At 42.6% G+C, this 18,919-nt stretch overlaps 1 protein-coding gene across 4 annotated transcripts; it reads left to right on the top strand.

Annotated features, from left to right (window-relative positions):
* The first annotated feature begins 219 nt into the window (after positions 1-219).
* TTC9C (tetratricopeptide repeat domain 9C) lies at positions 220-8,239 on the top strand. Of its 4 annotated transcripts, none has more exons than XM_077287563.1 (4): positions 220-246; positions 3,819-4,065; positions 4,644-4,826; positions 8,071-8,239. In XM_077287563.1, exons 1-4 carry the CDS (start codon positions 235-237, stop codon positions 8,163-8,165), a joined length of 537 nt encoding a protein of 178 aa, XP_077143678.1. In that variant the 5' UTR covers positions 220-234; the 3' UTR covers positions 8,166-8,239. The 4 variants fall into 4 exon arrangements, with proteins under 4 accessions (XP_077143678.1, XP_077143675.1, XP_077143674.1 ...); XM_077287560.1 differs by lacking the exon at positions 220-246 and adding an exon at positions 310-485; XM_077287559.1 differs by lacking the exon at positions 220-246 and adding an exon at positions 558-687.
* The last annotated feature ends 10,680 nt before the right edge of the window (positions 8,240-18,919 follow it).

Here is an 18,919-nt window from a genome sequence, read left to right as displayed (position 1 = left end):
TTTCTTATTGGGGGCGTTCCCTTAACGTTTTGTTATCCGATTGGTTAAACCAAGCGGTTTATGCAAATTCACTGAACGTTTGGCCCTATAATAAGTCAACTGTGGAAATGTCACGCCCCCCAGACCGCATAGACCCCGCCTCCTGGAGTGCCAGTCAATTTGCGCACGTCCATTGGCTATTTCTTTTCACGTGACTTATTCTCGTGTTCCCGCCTGTTCTTTGATTGACAGCTGATGTGCGCTGACGTGGCAGCCTCTCATTGGTCAGGCTTATGGGTTTTTGGGGGGGGGTCTGAATTACAGCACGTTTTAATACATTCGGTCATTTTTCATTTATTTTTTTAAAATCTGAAATTATTAAGCAGCGCGAGGTGGTGAAATATGTGACCCCAGTGCTGGCGAGTACAGAAAGGGGCGGCACGCCACGCCTAAAGCTAACCGCTCCGAAATGGATGATGTGTGGGGAGGGGAAAGCTAAAGATGGAGTATGTTCTGTCATAATGTAGACCTAATGCGGCCTGCAGGCTGATCCCGCGTCTTATTATTGCTGCGCGTTCAAGACAGTGTCTGTGGGATATGAATAAAGTTATTTCAATAGGGGGAAGATATATATCACGTGACCAGCTCCCGGCTGAGGGCAGAGAACGGTGCGGGCGGGCGCAGCATGGGAGCAGTATGGCTGAGCAGGTAGAGTCCTGACAAACTCACCCGACCGCGCAGCAGGCACAGTAAACTGCCCAACCAATCACAGCGCAGCTTTCCGTCTATATTCTGCGCTTGGAAAATGAAAGCTGCACTGTGATTGGTTGATCTATGCAACAACTAGTTTTTTTGATTGGACAGAGCCTTGTTTCCAGCGGTTTTTCAGAACCCGAAGCGTGAGGGGAAGGAAGATGGCTGTAACCAGCAGCGTGGGTTTACAATGGAAGTGATTAGGAAGAGTCTTTCTAGGGTCTTTGTTGTTGTTCTTCTTTTTAAATGGACACATGGTCCACAGTGTCTTTCCTGGGCCAAGAATTTTCTAGAGGAAAACCACTTTAGGGAATGCTCCGCTTTTAGGGCTAGTTCACATATTGCAGATTTGTCACAAGTTTTTTGTTTTTTTTTTCTAATGCTCAGCAAAGCTAATGAGATTCCTGACCTCTCATGCACATGTTGCTTATTTTTTTCTTGCAGATTTAAACCTGCAGTATGTCAATTCCTTCAGCGTTTTTGCTGCAGATTTCACCTGTATTAATATGCGGGGAAAAATCTGCAAAATATATATAAAAAAGCTAGTAAAAAAGCGCCTTTTTTACGCTGCGGTTTTCTCTGCACCAAATACCAAACCTTGGAGAAGTTTTTTTTTTTTCTATCTCAGTTTTGAATAGCTTTTCAAGCATTTTAGGCTACTTTCACACTAGCGTCGTTTTGTAGAAAAACCGCATCCTGCAAAAGTGCTTGCAGGATGCGTTTTTTCTCCATTGACTTGCATTAGCGACGCATTGCCACACGTCGCAACCGTCGTGCGACTGTTGCGTCGGACCGTCGCCACCTAAAAACGTTGCATGTAACGTTTTTTGGTGCGTCGTTCCTGTCTTTTCCGAACCCCGCCTCCCCGCACATCACAGTGGGGCAGCGGATGCGTTGAAAAACAGCATCCGCTGCCCCCGTTGTGCGGCGCTTTCACTGCTCACGTCGGTACGTCGCAACGACCCAATTCGTCGTACGATGCTAGTATGAGAGTAGCCTTAGAGATGTGCACATGTGGATGTCTTGTTTTTTTTTTTTTTCATGAAGACATTTCAGGAAATGCTGATTTATTTATTTTATTTCTGTTCCTTTTGAAGCACTGTTATTGTTGTTGCTTTCTGAACACTTTGTGTTTGTCTGCTATTTTTGTTTGTTTTTTTTTTAACCAGTATTTTTGTAATGTCTCTTTTAGGATGTGTGCACACAAATTCTTTTTCAAGCAGATTCCACATAGAATCGCCTTGAAATATTTCCTACTATCACAATGACCTTGCCGTCACTTGCTCTGTCTTCTGTCCCTCTAGCCGCTTCAGGGTTTAAAAAAAAAAAAAAAAAAAAAAAAAGTAACTAAACACTGAACCCTGTGCGCAGAAGTGTTTTTTTGATGCATATGTACATTCTTTTGAACAATTTTCAGTAGGTCTTCCGGGGGGGGGTTCTGCGGAAGCTGCCCAATAAAGGTGGCCAGCAAAAAAAAGACCCCGGTTCATTGTTGTTCACACTTGACTTGGTGGAGTCAGACGTTCCCTATTCCTGAAGAAGTGCAAAACATTTTGACAGTTAGGCTGCCGTCACACTAGCAGGATTTGGTCAGTATTTTACGTCAGTATTTGTAAGCTAAAACGAGGAGTGGGTGATAAATGCAGAAGTGGTGCATATGTTTCTATTATACTTTTCCTCTGATTGTTCCACTCCTGGTTTTGGCTTACAAATACTGAGGTAAAATACTGACCAAATACTGCTAGTGTGACGGCAGCCTAAGGGTACGTGTCCACGGTCAGTAAACGCTGCTTGTTTGACGCTGCGCAGAGCTACAGCATCAAACACGCAGCGTCCAGATGTTCCAGCATAGTGGAGGGGATTTTTTGAAATCCCGTGTCCACTATGCGTGGAAACCCGCACGCGGCGGGCCTGCGACTCCGGACATGCTGCGCATCTTTTCAGATTGCAGCATGTCCGTACACCTTGCGGGGACGCAGCGTCCCCGCAAGGCATAACACAGGGCCCTATGGGAGGCAGGCGATGATCCCGGATGTGTACAGTTAACACATCCGGCATCATCGCGTCCAAAAAGGGGGCGGGGCTTAGCACCGAGCGGCTTCGCCGCTCCGGTGATACCGCCGGCCATCCTGAACGTGGACACGCAACCTTAGGGTGATCAATGAGTGGAACAGGCAGCCACAAGAGGTGGTGAGTTCTCCTCCAATGGAAGTCTTCAAACAGAGGCCGGACAGACATCTGTCTGGGATGATTTAGTGAATCCTGCTTTGAGCAGGGGGTTGGACCAGATGACCCAGGAGGTAACATAGTAACATAGTTAGTAAGGCCGAAAAAAGACATTTGTCCATCCAGTTCAGCCTATATTCCATCATAATAAGTCCCTTCCAACTCTATCATTCTATGATTCTGTGAATTTTCAGCGTCTGTCAAGTGGCGCTGCACCAGAAATCTCACTCTGGGGATGCAACATCACAGGTCGTCCTGCAATAAACAAGCTGCGGCATCACGCCATTTTGTGGCTGGAGCTGGGAGTAACTGATGTGAAAAGTTTCAAATTTTAGTAGCATCTAAATTTTGTTGCTTTTATATCAAATTTTTGGCATGAAGGCTTTGATGAATCTGTCCTTCGGTGTGCACATAGCCTGATCCATTTAGACTGGAGTTCTGCAGACCAGTTTTGCAGAGTCCTTTGGAGTAATATGCGCCAAATTCATTAATGGACGCCTGTGGTGCATCTCTCAGCTTATTTACCCCAGCATAAGAAATGTCCCCCAGTCTGAGTATTGGAGCACATTTCTGTTGCAATTTATGCCTCCTTTGCGGCGTATGATATGATAAATATGTCGGTTGTGTTCGGCAGCTCCCTATTCTTGCAAAGATTTGCCCACATTTCCAAAATTTGGCACTGCCCCTTAGAAAAACCTCCGTCTCAGAAGTTTCCTAGTTGATTTTGGAGGGAATCAGAAGAGTCTTGTAAGGACTATTTAAGTGTTGTTTTTATTCCTTGTGTCTTATATTTACTGGTGATATTCTCGTGTGTTGTGTGTGATCAGTATTTTCATACCCTGTTCATCTTTTCTTCCTAGGATGTATCTGTAGAACAGCGCCTCTCACAAGCAGGTTTATACAAGTCTCAGGGCAACACGTGCTACTCCGAGCATCGCGTTCGAGAGGCTGTGAGTCTGTATCATCGTGCCCTCCTCCAACTCCGTAGCGTAGATCCTCATTTACTAAATCCTTTGTCTGGACTCGGCCCTTCTTCTGTGGAGCTCACGCCTCAGCAATTGCAGACACTGAAAAATCTTCAAGCAGACTGTTATAACAATTTAGCAGGTACTGTATCAAACTAAGAAAAAAGCCAAAAACTGGCAATTGCCAAGAATGCAAAATTCCCCTTTCTCAGGGCATATTCACACTGTGTCTTTTACGCAAACTCCTAAAAAATAACTTCTTTTCTCATGAGTTTTGTTAACCTAAAGCATCTTCCTTCTTAGGAGTTTTTTTTTGTAGTTTTCCAATTACTTTTAAAGGTTTTTTTTTTTTTTTTTGAGCATCTTTTTACTGCCGTTTTCCAGACGTTTTTTTTTGTTTGTTTGTTTGTTTTTTAAATCCATTAAACAATGAAGAAAACTTTAGCTCAAAAAGAACTTCCCTTCTAAAGTATTGAACGTCTTATTAGTAGAAGACGCTTGAAGAATAGCATTTAAAAGACGTTCAAAATATTGAGTTTATGGGCAGCGCATCATTTTCCCATACAAATTAATAGAACCGTTCTTTTGATCGTTTTGTACTTTCTTGTTCCGCCATTTTTTTTTTTAGTCGATTGGATTAAAAGAAAAAAAATAAAACACGGCAGAAAAAGACGGTGTGAACATACCCTTAACCATTCGTCCTGTTTTTTTTTTTTTTAGCATGTCTCCTGCAGAATCAGCCTCCAAAATATGAACGTGTTTATGAATGTAGTCTACAGACACTAAAAATCCAGCCACATAATGTAAAGGCATTATACCGCGCTGGTGTCTCCAGCTATCACCTGCAAGACTACACAACCGCTCACAGTTACTTATCCAAAGCTGCTTCACATCAACCCAAAGGTGAGATCAATCCGCAGCATTTTCTTTTTATATTGGCAATCTTCTATGTTTGTCACAATCTTTGGCCGGTTTCACACGTCAGTGCCTCTGGTATTGTAGTGACATTTTTCTCACGTACCGGAGACACTGACACACGTAGACCCATTCAAATGAATGGGTCTATGCAGATGTCAGCGTGTTTTCATGACCCGTGTGTCCGTGTGCAAAACACGCAGACATGTCCGTTTTTATCCGCGCACGGACGGCCACGGGGGAAGCAGCGCTACTGTAATAGCCGCTGTTCCCCTGCTTGTGGTGCTGAACCTGGTTTTCATCCATTGACCCCTGCTGTCTCGGTGAGCAGCACGAGCAGGGGACAATGAATGAAAGAAAAAAAAAAGGATGTGGGGTCCCCCCTATATTTTACAACCAACCGTGTAAAACTCACAGGTGCGGGCAGCTATATTCTCAGGCTGGTAAGGGGCCATGGATATGCCCCCCCCCCCCAGCCTTAAAAAAAGCAGCCTGCAGCTGCCCAGAAAAGGCGCATTTATTAGATGCTCGAATTCTGGAGCTTTGCCCGCTTCTTCCCACTTGCCCTGTAGTGTTGGCAAGTGGGGTAATGAGGGGCAGGGCCGGTTTTAGGCAAAGTGGGGCCCTAGGCAAAGTTTAAAATGGGGCCCCAAATGCTAACATATTGCACATCACACAGAAGCATTTTGGTTGTATTTGCACCCACCTCCCCATCGAATATAATGCAGCCCCCCATAGTATATAACACAGCCTCCCCATAGAATATAATGTACTCCCATAGTATATAACACAGCCTCCCCCATAGACTATAATATACCCCCCAATAGTATGTAACACAGCCTCCCTCATAGAATATAATGTACCCCCCAAATATATAATACAGACACATAGTATATAACACAGCTTCCCCCATAGAATATAATATACACGCCATAGTATATAACACAGCCTCCCCCATAGAATATAATATACCCCCCATAGTACCATAGTATATAGCAGAGCCCGCATAGTATATAGCACAGCCCGCGTAGTATATAACACAACTCGCATCTCTACCCCCCCACCTCCCCCAAGAATGGCCCCACAGTCCGGTAAAAAAAACAACTCCTCACCTCTTCTCGTGCCTGCGCTGCTCCCTGCTTCTGTCTTACCAGCTTGAGAATAGCAGCCCGCACATGTGAGTTTTGTCGGGTTGGTTGTAAAATATAGGAGGGACCCCAAGTCGTTTTTTTTCTTTCATTCATTCTTCAATGCTTGCACTGCTGCCCGCCGAGCAGGGGAGAAGGGATGACAGCCGGCTTCAGCACCACAAGCAAGGGAACAGCACTTACTGTAGCACCGCTTCCCGGCGGCCGCCCGTGTGGTCTTGATGCGGCACACGTTTGCCACACCGATGTATCACACAGACACGGATATCTCCGGTACGGTGTTTACTGGTACCGGAGATATCAGGATGTGTGAAACCGGCCGACACAGTTTAACGTCTTCCCTTCGAAGCAAATATTTTCATTTTTTTTCCTCATTTAATTTCTTTTTCTGTCAACCTATCTGCATAAAGGCTTGTTTTTTTTCTGCAAAATAATTTGTAGTTTTGATTGACTCTATTCATTTTACCGTATAGTGTACAGAAAAAAAACAAATTGGAGTGATGTATTGAAAAAGGGTCATTTTGCGTCTTTTTTTTTTTTTTTTTTTTTTTTTTTTTTTTTTTGCAACAGGTCACTTCTTTCAGTGTTTTTGCAGCAATTTTCACCCATTGAAAGCAAGTGAAAACCCTGATTAAGTTGAGTCAGATTATATTTTTATGCACTAAATCTTATCATCATGCCCAAGAGACAAAAGTACCCTGACAAAAAGCAGTACAGAAAACGCAGCAAACTCTCAACAAAACTTTTTTTTTTTTTTTTTTTTTTTTGCATAAAGAGCAGGTTTGGCCTTTGGGGGGAAAAAAACACATCAAAATGCAACTTGTGAACATAACCTTAGGGTGCTGACTTGCATTGTGGCAGTCCAATGACCACACAATTGTGAGCTGCCACGTTAGGTCTCGCTTTATATGTCCTTCCACATTTTTTGATGCTTTTTCTTTTTTTATTTCTCCTCCTACACTTTTGGCCTCATTCATGCACCTGTTTTTTTCAAGTATGAAAAAAACAGACCTAATATTTTGATCCAAGTGTCATCAGCTTTGTTTTTCATACGTGGAGAAAAACAAAACTAAAAAAAAAGTTTCACCACATTTTCCTTTCTGACAGTCTGATTGGATCTCATCTGGGTGTTCGATATATATTTTTTTTCTTTCTTTCTTTCACGGACCCATAGACTTGCATTGCCGATTTTGAGCCAAATCTTGACTCAAAATCGGACACGTCTCCATTTTTTTAAAGTCATAGGAAAAAATCTGACACCTGAACAGACCTATAGAATACCATTGGTATGAGTGCTAGCCATTAAAAACACAGCTGGCACCCATATGAGAAAAAGTGACGTCTGAATGAGCGCTTACGGATATGTTTTCTGGATTCCTGTGAAATTGCCCCTGGAAGCCACTTTCATATGTCAGTATTTTTCATCGATATTTATAAGCCCAAAGTGGAAGTAAGCCTAAATATTTCTAGTATTTTCTCTTTGTATTTTCTACTCTTAGTTTTGGCTTAGAAATAATGATGGTAAGTACTGACCATGTGAAAGTGGCTTTTGCCTGAAATAGGCAAATGAGATGTTAAGATCCTATTTTATTTAATTTTTTTTATACTCCTACATCCTCAGTTTGGCCTCCAACAGCCTCTCTCATTCCACCGCTTTGCCACATGCTTACAAACAAAGTAAGGCTATGTTCACACAGAGCGTCTTTTTTTTTTTCCAGAAAAGAAGCTGCATTTTACAGTACCAGAAAGAATTATGAGATTTCAGAAATTTCCTACACTTGCTTGCTATATTTTTTCCTTTTTTTTTTTCTTCTTTTTTTCCTGTCTGAATGTGAGAACTATATCGTTTTATAAATCTGCAGCATGTCAATTTTTTCTGCATTTTTTTCACCCATTGAAAGCAATACGAGAGCATTTGCTGCTTATTTGGTGAATAAAACAAAATTTATTAAACATGGACTGTAAACTAATCACACGTGTAATCATCACCAAATAAAACTATGCAACAAGAATGTCTCAATACCTCAGTTTTGAGCGCAGCTGCAATTTATATAAATATATCATTTTATTTTTTATTTTTGCAGATGCAAACATCAGACATTATGTACAACTGGTAGACTCCGCCATCACTTCTTCCCGGGAAAAGGAGAAGCAGCGGTATCAGGGCATGTTTGATTAGTGTTTTTGCAAATTTGAACTTGTGAATCGTCTTTCTAAGGAAAATGAAATAAATATACACAATTTTGTACATCAGCTGACAGTTTATTATTCCAGCGTTTCATGTATGAAGTATTTTTCACTCCTGCTAAGTGTCTCCTTGTGTAACGTGCATATTCTCGCCTTCACCCCGTACAGACTGGTATACTCTGTCTGGCACGGAGATGAGATGAATGAGTCAGCGTAGCACAAAGCCATTGTGAGATTGTTTCATCTGTGCGTCACACTGAATGAAGACAACGGATAATTAATTCACAGCAGGACATAGAACAGATCACAAGTTGAACGTTGGACATTTTTCCATCTCATTTGAAAAGCTTATGGTTACTCATTTAGAAATTGATGGCAGAAACGCGTCTCCAAACAAGTTGTCAGACTTGGGTCATGTTCACACGTTCAGCATTTGGTCAGTATTTTACATCAGTATTTGTAAGCCAAAACCAGGAGTGGAACAATCAGAGGAAAAGTATAATAGAAACATGTGCACCACTTCTGCATTCCTCACCCACTCCTGGTTTTGGCTTACAAATATTGAACGTGGCCTTAAAATAAGTACAATAATCCTACAAGGCAAAAACCAGCCAGGCAGTGTGTCGCAAGGCTTAATAAAGGAAGATAAAGCAACAGCAAATTAATACATACCAGACACAAGTATACCTAAATATTTAAAGGGAACCTGTCAGCAGTTTTGGCCGATACAAGATGCGGCCACTGCCTTTCAGGGCTTATACACAGTATTCTATAATGCTGTAGATAAGCCCCCGATTCGACCTGAAAGATAAGAAAAATAAGTTTTATTACACTCACCCGAGGGGCGGTCTGGTCCGATGGGTGTCGCAGGTCTGGGTACCCCCATCTTCTTGTGATACCGCCCTCCTGTTGCTTCATCACTCCTCGGCACCGCGTTCCTGAGCAGGCGTACTTATCTGCCCTGTTGAGGGCAGACCAAAGTACTTCAGTGCGCAGGCTCTGGGAAGGGTCAGAGAGGCCCGGGGCCTTCGCACTACAGTACTTTACTCTGTCCTCAACAGGGCAAATAAGTACGCCTGCGCAGGAGTGTGATGCTAGGGAGTGATGAATCAACAGGAGGGCGGCATCGCAAGCAGATGGGAGGACCCGGACCTTTGACACCCGTCGGACCGGACCATCCCCCTAGGGGAGTATAATAAAATTTATTTTTCTTATCTTTCTGGTCAGATTGGGGGCTTATCTACAGCATTATAGAATGCTGTATATCAGCCCTGAAAGGCAGTGGCCACATCTTATATAGGCCAAACCTGGTGACAGGTTTGCTTTAAGCATTATTAGTGATTATTAAAAACTTGAAAAAAAATAAAAATGGGGGGAAAGAAAACAGACATGACTGACATAAGAGTATCATATAAGTACATACACGTGCTTCTCACAAAATTAGAATATCATCAAAAAGTAAATTTATTTCATTTCTTCAATACAAAAATTGAAACTCATTATAAAGTCATTACTTACAGAGTGATCTATTTCAGGTGTTTATTTCTGTTCATGTTGATGATTAACCCAAAAGTCATTATCTCAGTAAATTAGAATACTTTAGAACACCAGCTTGAAAAATGATTTTAAAATCAGAAATGTTGGCCTACTGAAACGTATGTCCAGTAAATGCACTCAATACTTGGTCGGGGCTACTTTTGCATCAATTACTGCATCAATGCGGCGTGGTATGGAGGCGATCAGCCTGTTGCACTGCTGAGGGGTTATGGAAGCCCAGGTTGCTTTGATAGCAGCCTTCAGCTCGTCTGAATTGTTGGGTCTGATGTCTCTCATCTTCCTCTTGACAATACTCCATAGATTTTCTATGGGGACAAAGTTCAGGTGAGTTTGCTGGCCAGTCAAGCACAGTGATACTGTTGTTTGTAAACCAGGTATTGGTACTTTTGGCAATGTGGACAGGTGCCAAGTTCTGCTGGAGGATGAAATCTCCATCTCCAAAAAGCTTGTCGGCAGAGGGAAGCATGAAGTGCTCTTAGATTTCCTGGTAGACGCTGCGCTGATTTTGGTCTTGATAAAACACAGTGGACCTACACCAGCAGATGACATGGCTCCCCAAACCATCACTGATTGTGGAAACTTCACACTAGACCTCAAGCAGCTTGGATTGTGGCCTCTCCACTCTTCCTCCTGACTCTGGGACCTTGATTCCAAATTAAATGCAACATTTACTTTAATCTGAAAACAACACCTTGGACCACTGAGCAACAGTCCAGTTCTTTTTCTCCTTGGCCCAGGTAAGACGCTTCTGATGTTGTCTATCGGTCATGAGTGGCTTGACGCAAGGAATGCGACACTTGTAGCCCATGTCCTGGATACGTCTGTGTGTGGTGGCTCTTGGAGCAATGACTCCAGCAGCAGTCCACTCCAGGTGAATCTACACCAAATTTTTGAACAGCCTTTCCTTAACATTCCTTTCAAGGCTGTGGTTGCACAAGCACCTTTTTCTACCTCACTTTTTTTCCTTCCACTCAACTTTCCATTAATATGCTTGGATACAGCACTCTGTGAACAGCCAGCTTCATTAGCAATGACCTTTTGTGGCTTACCCTCCTTGTGGAGTGTGTCAGTGACTGCCTTCTGGACATATGTAAAGTAAGCAGTCTTCCCCATGATTGTGGAGCCTAGTGAAACAGCCTAAGGGACCTTTATAAATGCTCAGGAAGCCTTAGCAGGTGTTTTTGTTAATTCTAATTTACTGAGATAATGACTTTTGGGTTTTCATTGGCTGTAAGCCATAATCGGTAACATTAGCAGAAATAAACACGTGAAATAGATCACTCTGTCTATAATGACTCTATATAATATGAGTTTCACTTTGTGTATTGAAGAACTGAAATTAACTTTTTGATGATATTCTAACTTTGTGAGAAGCACCTGTATGTATAGAAAGCGGCCATTACATTATAGAGGTAATACCTGGGCTGTTTAGTTACAATCATATCATGACTGAAATATACTCTAACTAGTTTGGTGGGCTCTAGTAAGAACATACACCCAGGCAAAATGCATAGGCCATCCAGCAATAAGAATATATACCCATCTGTAGGGAAACCCACCGACGCACTTTTTTGCTAAGGCTTGGTCTGGGACCCAGTTAACATAAGGCTGGAAAAGTACCTAAGTGATACGAATTAACAGCTGGAGGGTCCAATATCCAACGAAGTCACAAAACTGTGTACAAAAAGCATATTCGAGAGGCAGAGTTTTTCAGAAGCAAGGATGGTCATCCATTAGAGCAAGTCGGATTCACGTTATTAGGGTGCAGTCAGATGGCTGTATTAATAGCGCGAAAATCAGATTGTAATCCTCAGACTGTTCGGCGGCTCTTATGACCGGAGAGTGACCGCTGCATCTTAATATATACTTACCTTGTGATGTCTTCTCATCCTGTTCCATCCAGATGGGTCCAGATCCCAGAATTCCAAGCGGCGGAAGTTCACTGACCGCCATATTGGGACACCCAAGTGATGGGAGTCACAATATGGAAACTACTGGTGGTACCAGCCTCTGGCGCGATACCACCAGAGCAACACAGTCACACGCACTGTATACGCCGTACGAACCACACACACACCATATGCCGTACACACCACACAGTGTATGTGCCATACGCACCACACACACTGTATACGCCGTACGCAGCCTCTTGCACGGTACCCCGTCACGAATACGCCTCCACCGGGATCAGCTGAATGATTCACTGACTGCTGCCATCTTTGTACAGGAGAAACGCTTGCGCAGTTTTAGTGTGACCGCCGCTATCTGCCTGCAAAGATGGCGGCGGTCTGATTTACTGCGCCTGTGCGAATTCCGCACAAGTGCAGTGAATCATTTGGCTGATCCCGGTGGCAGATGCGCGACGTGTCTACAGGCAGAGGAAGTCAGTCACATTAAAGGGTTTTCCCACGAATGAAAGTTCATTTTAAAAATTGTCTTTGTCTGACCGTGTACGGAGCATTCCACATCTCCTAGGCAGGGGAGGAAGCAAAAGACAATACTGACATTACAGCAGGGGGATCACAGAGGATTTCATCTGTCAGGTAAAATATTTCACTGACTGTTTTTTTTTTTTTTAAATTCGTTTATTAAACATCAAAAGAATAATAAGATGTACATGTTATTTATAACCAGGCTAGTACAAATGTATGGCTCAAGTCATATCAGTACATAACTTAGTACATAGACCTAGTTGCAGAGAATTTAGAATAATACAATACATCCAAGAAACCTGCAATAAAACTTTAAAACTGTCATGCTGCCAAAACTAATTCCACTTTGATTATATTGACATATTGAAGCGAGGCGCTAGCCAATGTTATATTCTACTATTTATTATAATGAGGCTAGGCTATCTATCACGTGACATGGTAAGGTACGATGAGTTACATATATCCCAGATCTTATCAAATTTTCCCATATAGCCCCTATTCTGGTATAATGTGCGTTCATAAGGTATGACTGAATTAACCAGGTCAATCCAAGCCCCAAGAGATGGGTTATTATTTCCCATCCAGCGCAAAGCTATTATTTTCCTTGCCAGAAAAAGCGTTTCTCTCATAAAAATCTGAACATGGTCATCTGAACAAGTCAATGGGTTCAAAGGGACGGAAATACGCACAAGGGAGGTTAATAGTGATGTCACCTCACTCCAAAAGGATTGAATAATTGGACAACCCCATACCATGTGCACGAAATCCGCCTCCCCCGCACGACATCTCAGACACTCTGGGGAAGTAGTCCAACCCATTTTAAATAGTCGCGACGGGGTTAAATATGCTTGATGTATTATATATAACTGAATAATTTTATTGTTGGCCGAAGGGGATACCTTGGATGGCGATTCAAGAATTGTCTCCCAGTCCTCATCTTGAAGATCAGGAACTAGAAGTTTCCATTTTCCTTTAACCGGCAATACCACCGAATCCGCCCCCACGGATAGCAAGTGTGTATACAAAGTGGATATAAGACCCCAGGGCCCTTGTGATTTAAGGATCCCTATTAACGGAAGGGATGAGATTGGTAACATGGAGCTTATTCTGCGCACATACGATTGTATAGCTGACCTAAGTTGTAGATAACGAAAGAATTGGGGCCTCGGGATATCATATTTAGCCTGCATCTGTTCGAAAGACATCAACACACCATGCTCATATAGATTATTAATTCACTGACTGTTTTTAAACAATATTTTACCTCACAAAATGAATCCTCTGTGGTCCCCTGCTATAATGTCAGTATTGTCTTTTGCTTCCTCCCCTGCCCAGGAGATGTGGTATGTTCTGTACACGGTAAAACATAAACAATTTTTAAAATGATCTTTCATTAGTAGGAAAACCCCTTTAAAAAGCAAATATCAACGCCAACATGGCTCCTCCTAAACAGTACGCCAATGACAAAGGAAAGCAGCAAAGGCACAACGTCGAAGACAACAATGGGCAAATGAGAATCTTGAAGAGCAACAGTAAAAACAATGCATATAGCGCATGGGGTAGACATGTCAAAGAAGAGAGCACAGACGGGAGAAGTCAGCACATGGGGAAAGAGACAGTGGATAGGTGGGTGAGCACATATGGGGGGGGGGGGGGGGAAGAGATTCTCAACGCTTCAAAGCCTGTCCCCATTGTGACATTGCCGCCCTCCCGCAGTGATAGCATCGGGCCTCCATCTATAGAAATATAAGCTGCCATGTTCAGGTCAGGAGATCCAGTGGCCAGTCCTCAGTCCGAGGATATCAATGTGATCCTCAGGCGAGTAATACGCCCATCTGACTGCGCCCTAAGGGGAATGAGTAGCAAGATGAATTGTGAACTGTATAAAGCTGTATATTCTCCTTAGATTAACCCCTTCACGCATTAGGATGTGAATAAACATCATGAAAAGTTGTTAGCATGTGTGGAGAGAAGGAGTCAGGAGCTGAGCTTCCTCGATTCGAAGTAGATGGCGGCTTTATTATATATCTGGCATCAGTCTCTAACTGCGGCTGAAGCAGAGCTCTGGACACCACCGATAACCATTTAGATGCCGCTTTCAGTATCTGACAGACATTTAAATGGCTTGGGTGATCGTGTGCACCCACTCCAATTGGCCTTCTGCGATCACGTGGTCCTGCTGCAGGCCACCTTGGTACTTCTGTGCAGTTTAGCCACAGGCTGAATTTCTTAAGGTACCGTCACACTCAGCGACGCTGCAGCGATATAGACAACGAGCCGATCGCTGCAGCGTCGCTGTTTAGGTCGCTGGGGAGCTGTCACACAGACAGCCCTCTCCAGCGACCAACGATCAGGGGAACGACTTCGGCATCGTTGAAACTGTCTTCAACGATGCCGAAGTCCCCCTGCAGCACCCGGGTAAATATCGGGTTACCGCTTAGTAACCCGAAATTTACCCTGGTTACCATTATAAAAGTAAAAAAAAAAAAAAAAAAAAAAAAAAAAAACACACTACATACTCACCTTCTGATGTCTGTCACGTCTCCCGGCGTCCACAGGGTTACGCGCTGCTGCTCAGAGCTTCCTGCACTGAATGTGTCAGCGCCGGCAGTAAAGTAGAGCACAGCGGTGACGTCACCGCTGTGCTCTGCTTTACGGCCGGCCGGCACTGACACAGTCAGTGCAGGAAGCTCTCGGCAGCAGCGTGTAACCCTGTGGACACCGGGGGACGTGACAGACATCAGAAGGTGAGTATGTAGTGTTTTGTTTTTTTTTTTTTACTTTTACAATGGTATCCAGGGTAAATATCGGGTTACTAAGCGCGGCCCTGCACTTAGTAACCCGATGTTTACCCTGGTTACAAGTGAACACATCGCTGTATCGGCGTCACACACGCCGGTACAGCGATGACAGCGGGTGATCAAGCGCCGAAATAAAGTTCTGGACTTCTAACTCCGACCAGCGATATCACAGCAGGATCCAGATCGCGTTACCCTGTGGACGCCGGGGGATGTGACAGACATCAGAAGGTGAGTATGTAGTGGTTTTTTTTACTTTTATAATGGTAACCAGGGTAAATATCGGGTTACTAAGCGGTAACCCGATATTTACCCTGGTTACCTGGGTGCTGCAGGGGGACTTCGTCATCGTTGAAGACAGTTTCAACGATGCCGAAGTCGTTCCCCTGATCGTTGGTCGCTGGAGAGAGCTGTCTGTGTGAGAGCTCCCCAGCGACCTAAACAGCGACGCTGCAGCGATCGGCTCGTTGTCTATATCGCTGCAGCGTCGCTGAGTGTGACGGTACCTTAAGAGGTTCCACAAAATAATGTAAAAAGTAAAATAAAATTAAAAAATTCAAGTCAGCCCAATTTTCACTGTTTGATATATAAATACATTTTTGCTTTTTATTTAAGTTCGATTGACTGAAATAAAAAATATAATTCTGTGGTAAATGCAAAAACTACTTTGTTTTTTGATAAACATACTTCCCTAAATATAATAAGAAATCAAAGCATTGTATGCATCACAAATTGGCATTAATAAAAATCAGCTCACCATGCAAAAAAAAAAAAAAAAAGCCTTCAGAGACCTCTAAGCATGGAAAAATAAGTGTTGGATCTTGAAACAAGGTAGTGCAAAATAGTTTTTTTTTTTATTTATAAAATTATGATTTTTTTTCATTTATATAGAAAACAATCAATGCAAGTTTAGCATCGTCACAATCTCACGGAGCTAGAGAATAATTTTCCAGTCTTTTTATTGCACAATGAATGCTGTAATGAGCGTGTGCACAGGTGATTGTGAAGGCAGGGTCAGCTGTGACGCCTGTTGTGATTTGCAGATCTTGCGTTATCAATTGTTTACCGAGGTGTTACCTGTCATTGTCAGCATGACTCTGCTGATAAGGAGCTTGCTGAAAAGTCTTCCTGAATAACCTGTAAGTTTGAAATTACCCCGGTGGCCAATGTGAAAATTCCAACAATGTGGGTGATTTTTATTTTTTTTAAATCAAAATTGTAGCATGAAAAAAAAAAAAAAAAAAAAAGGAATTCAAAAACCTATTTAAAAGGAAAAATGTCACTCAATTCACGATACCCCAACTAAAGGAAGCAGGAATCAGCTTTGCTGCATGATCACAGTCAGGTATGGAGGTTTGGTTTTTTTTACCCCCCCCCCAAAAAAAAAAAAAAAAAAAAAAAAAAAAATGTTCCAGCACTGTCCCCATTGACAAATTTCTCATGTGTGTACGCAAGGAAAGATCTGTGAAGTCACCTGGAACTGTGCAAGGAGCTGACTGGTGGCCGTGCCCGACTAGTCACATTTCTCCATATGTTCCACGGACCAGTCGCTAATCATTATTTCTTTTGAAACAAAGGAGCATTTTGGAGGGAAAAAAAAAATATATATATATATATATATACCTGGTGCAATTGTGCAGGCAGGCTCTGACTCCTGCTACCTGCAAATTGAAATCTAAGCAATGCAATAATACAGGGCACATCCACTTGGTATATCACAATGTATTTAGTGGCGGAAGCAGGAGCGTGAACAGTCAAGAAACCTTTGTTTTCCTTGTCTCAGCTGTCTTCAGTTTCCCTTTTGCTTTGATCAATGGGGCTTATTTTTATTTTAAGTATCGATACTTGTCATTCACACCAGCCTCGGCCTTTAGCAATAATGAGGTGTTAACATCATCTCCTTTGGCTGCTGTGCTTCTACCTAGTAGTCAGGAGAAATATTTTGTAACTGTGCACAATATTTATTTTTTTTAACCAAAACATGGCATTCCCATACATATAAAATTACCTCAAATTTGAACATCCACAATACGAACACCCCCCCCCCCCAACATTACAAATGAGCAATGGAATCAACCCCACGCTGGTCCAGCGTCCTATCCGGTCCTCTGTGGCAGATGGTCATCACTTCTGTGCCCCTTTTGGGCTTACGAAGCCACGTAAAGTCATGACAAGGCCTCACACTACATCATGATGTCACAGGACCTAGTAAACGAGCCACAGATGATTGTACAGGATTCTGGGTGCAGAAATCAAGACCAGCTGCCGAGAAGGACAACACTGAAATCTGGGCAACGTGAAAAATTGCACATCCCAACACCTCCTACACCTCTCTTCCCCCATACACATTAAAGGCTGCTATTTTTAATGATCCCCCCATGACAAGATGGTTTCATTAAAACCCTCCAGATGAAGGAAAAAAAACAAAACACTAATCACACAGCATGAAATTTGCATCATAAATTGATATACGGCCAGTTTAAAATCTGTACGGCAAGTCATCTTGCACCATGGATTTTATCCCCAGGGTTAAGATTTTGCAATCTCATCCACTGCTATGGATTGCCTGCACACTTCAGCTACATAAGATATACTTGAGGGGGGTTCCCAATGAACAAACGTAATTTTAATCAATAGATCTTGGAATAATAATTTCCACAATTGGATGTGTGTTAGTAAAATGTTCCTGTGCCGAGATAATCTTTTAAATGTGCCCTGGCTGTGTCTGACCATGCAGGGACAAAGGAGAGTATACAGACATTACAGCAGAGGATCACAGCTGATTCTTTCTTTGCAGTAAAACATTTTCTAAGAACAGGCAGGATAATGTTTTGCCTCAAAAAGTAGTGTCTGTGTTCCCGTGCTGTAATGTCTGTATACGCATTCCCTTGTTCCCCTGCCCAGGAGCTGTGGTATGATCAGACCATGTTCCTGTACGGTCAGACACGGTCATTACACAGTACACAGCAAGGGCACATTTATAAAGATTATCTCAGCACAGGGACATTATATTTAATCACATCCAATTATGGAAATTATTATTCCAAGAACCAAACTTGGTTTGTGGGAAAACCCCTTTAAGGCTATGTGCACACGTCAGGATTTCTAGCAGAAATTTTCCTGACAAAAAACGGACATTTCTGTCAGAAATCCGCATGCGTTTTTTTTGCGGTTTTCAGGCGTTTGACGGGTTTGTGCGTTTTTTCCAAATGCATAGAATTGCAGGAAAAACGCGGAAAATCCGCAAAATTAATGAACATGCTGCTTTTTTTACCGCGATGCACAAAACATGCAGAATGCATTCTAAATGATAGGATGCATAATGTATGTGTTTTTAATGAGTTTTTATAGCATTTATCGCGAAAAAAACCTGAACGTGTGCACATAGCCTAAGTCCCGTTCACGCATGCTGCGTTTGTCACCGTATTGCGCAAAAAAAAAAAAAAAAAAAAAAAAAAAAAAAAAAAAAAAAAAAAAATCGCCAATGAAAGTCTATGGGGCGAGAAAAATACGGATTACACACGGACCATGCGTGTGACTTGCGAGAAATACGTAGCGGTGTTATAGAGAAAAGCCAGTAATTCAGCACGGTGTACAGTAAAAATCACACTGACAGAATAGGTAGAATAAATATATATTAGATATATACTGTATATGTTTTAACGCACATTTGAGCCCATAAATCCATTAGATGTCGGTTTTGCAAGCCTGCGAGAAAATATCGCAGTACGGATGCCATACGGATTACATACGGAGGATGCCATGCGCAAAATACGCTGACACACCCTGACTACGGATGACATACGGATCACTATTTTGGGAACATTTCTGCGTATTACGGCCGTAAAAAACGGACCGTAATTTCATACGCCGAGTCTGACGCCGGCCTGAGTGGTCTGAACAAAAGCTCAGAGACTCATCTGATATTGATCTGAGTGCCGGGACAAAGTCGGATCTGT

Source organism: Ranitomeya variabilis, chromosome 2 (genome assembly GCF_051348905.1).
Source record: "Ranitomeya variabilis isolate aRanVar5 chromosome 2, aRanVar5.hap1, whole genome shotgun sequence".
Classification (NCBI taxonomy): domain Eukaryota; kingdom Metazoa; phylum Chordata; class Amphibia; order Anura; family Dendrobatidae; genus Ranitomeya; species Ranitomeya variabilis.
This window is presented reverse-complemented; position numbering and strand designations above follow the sequence as displayed.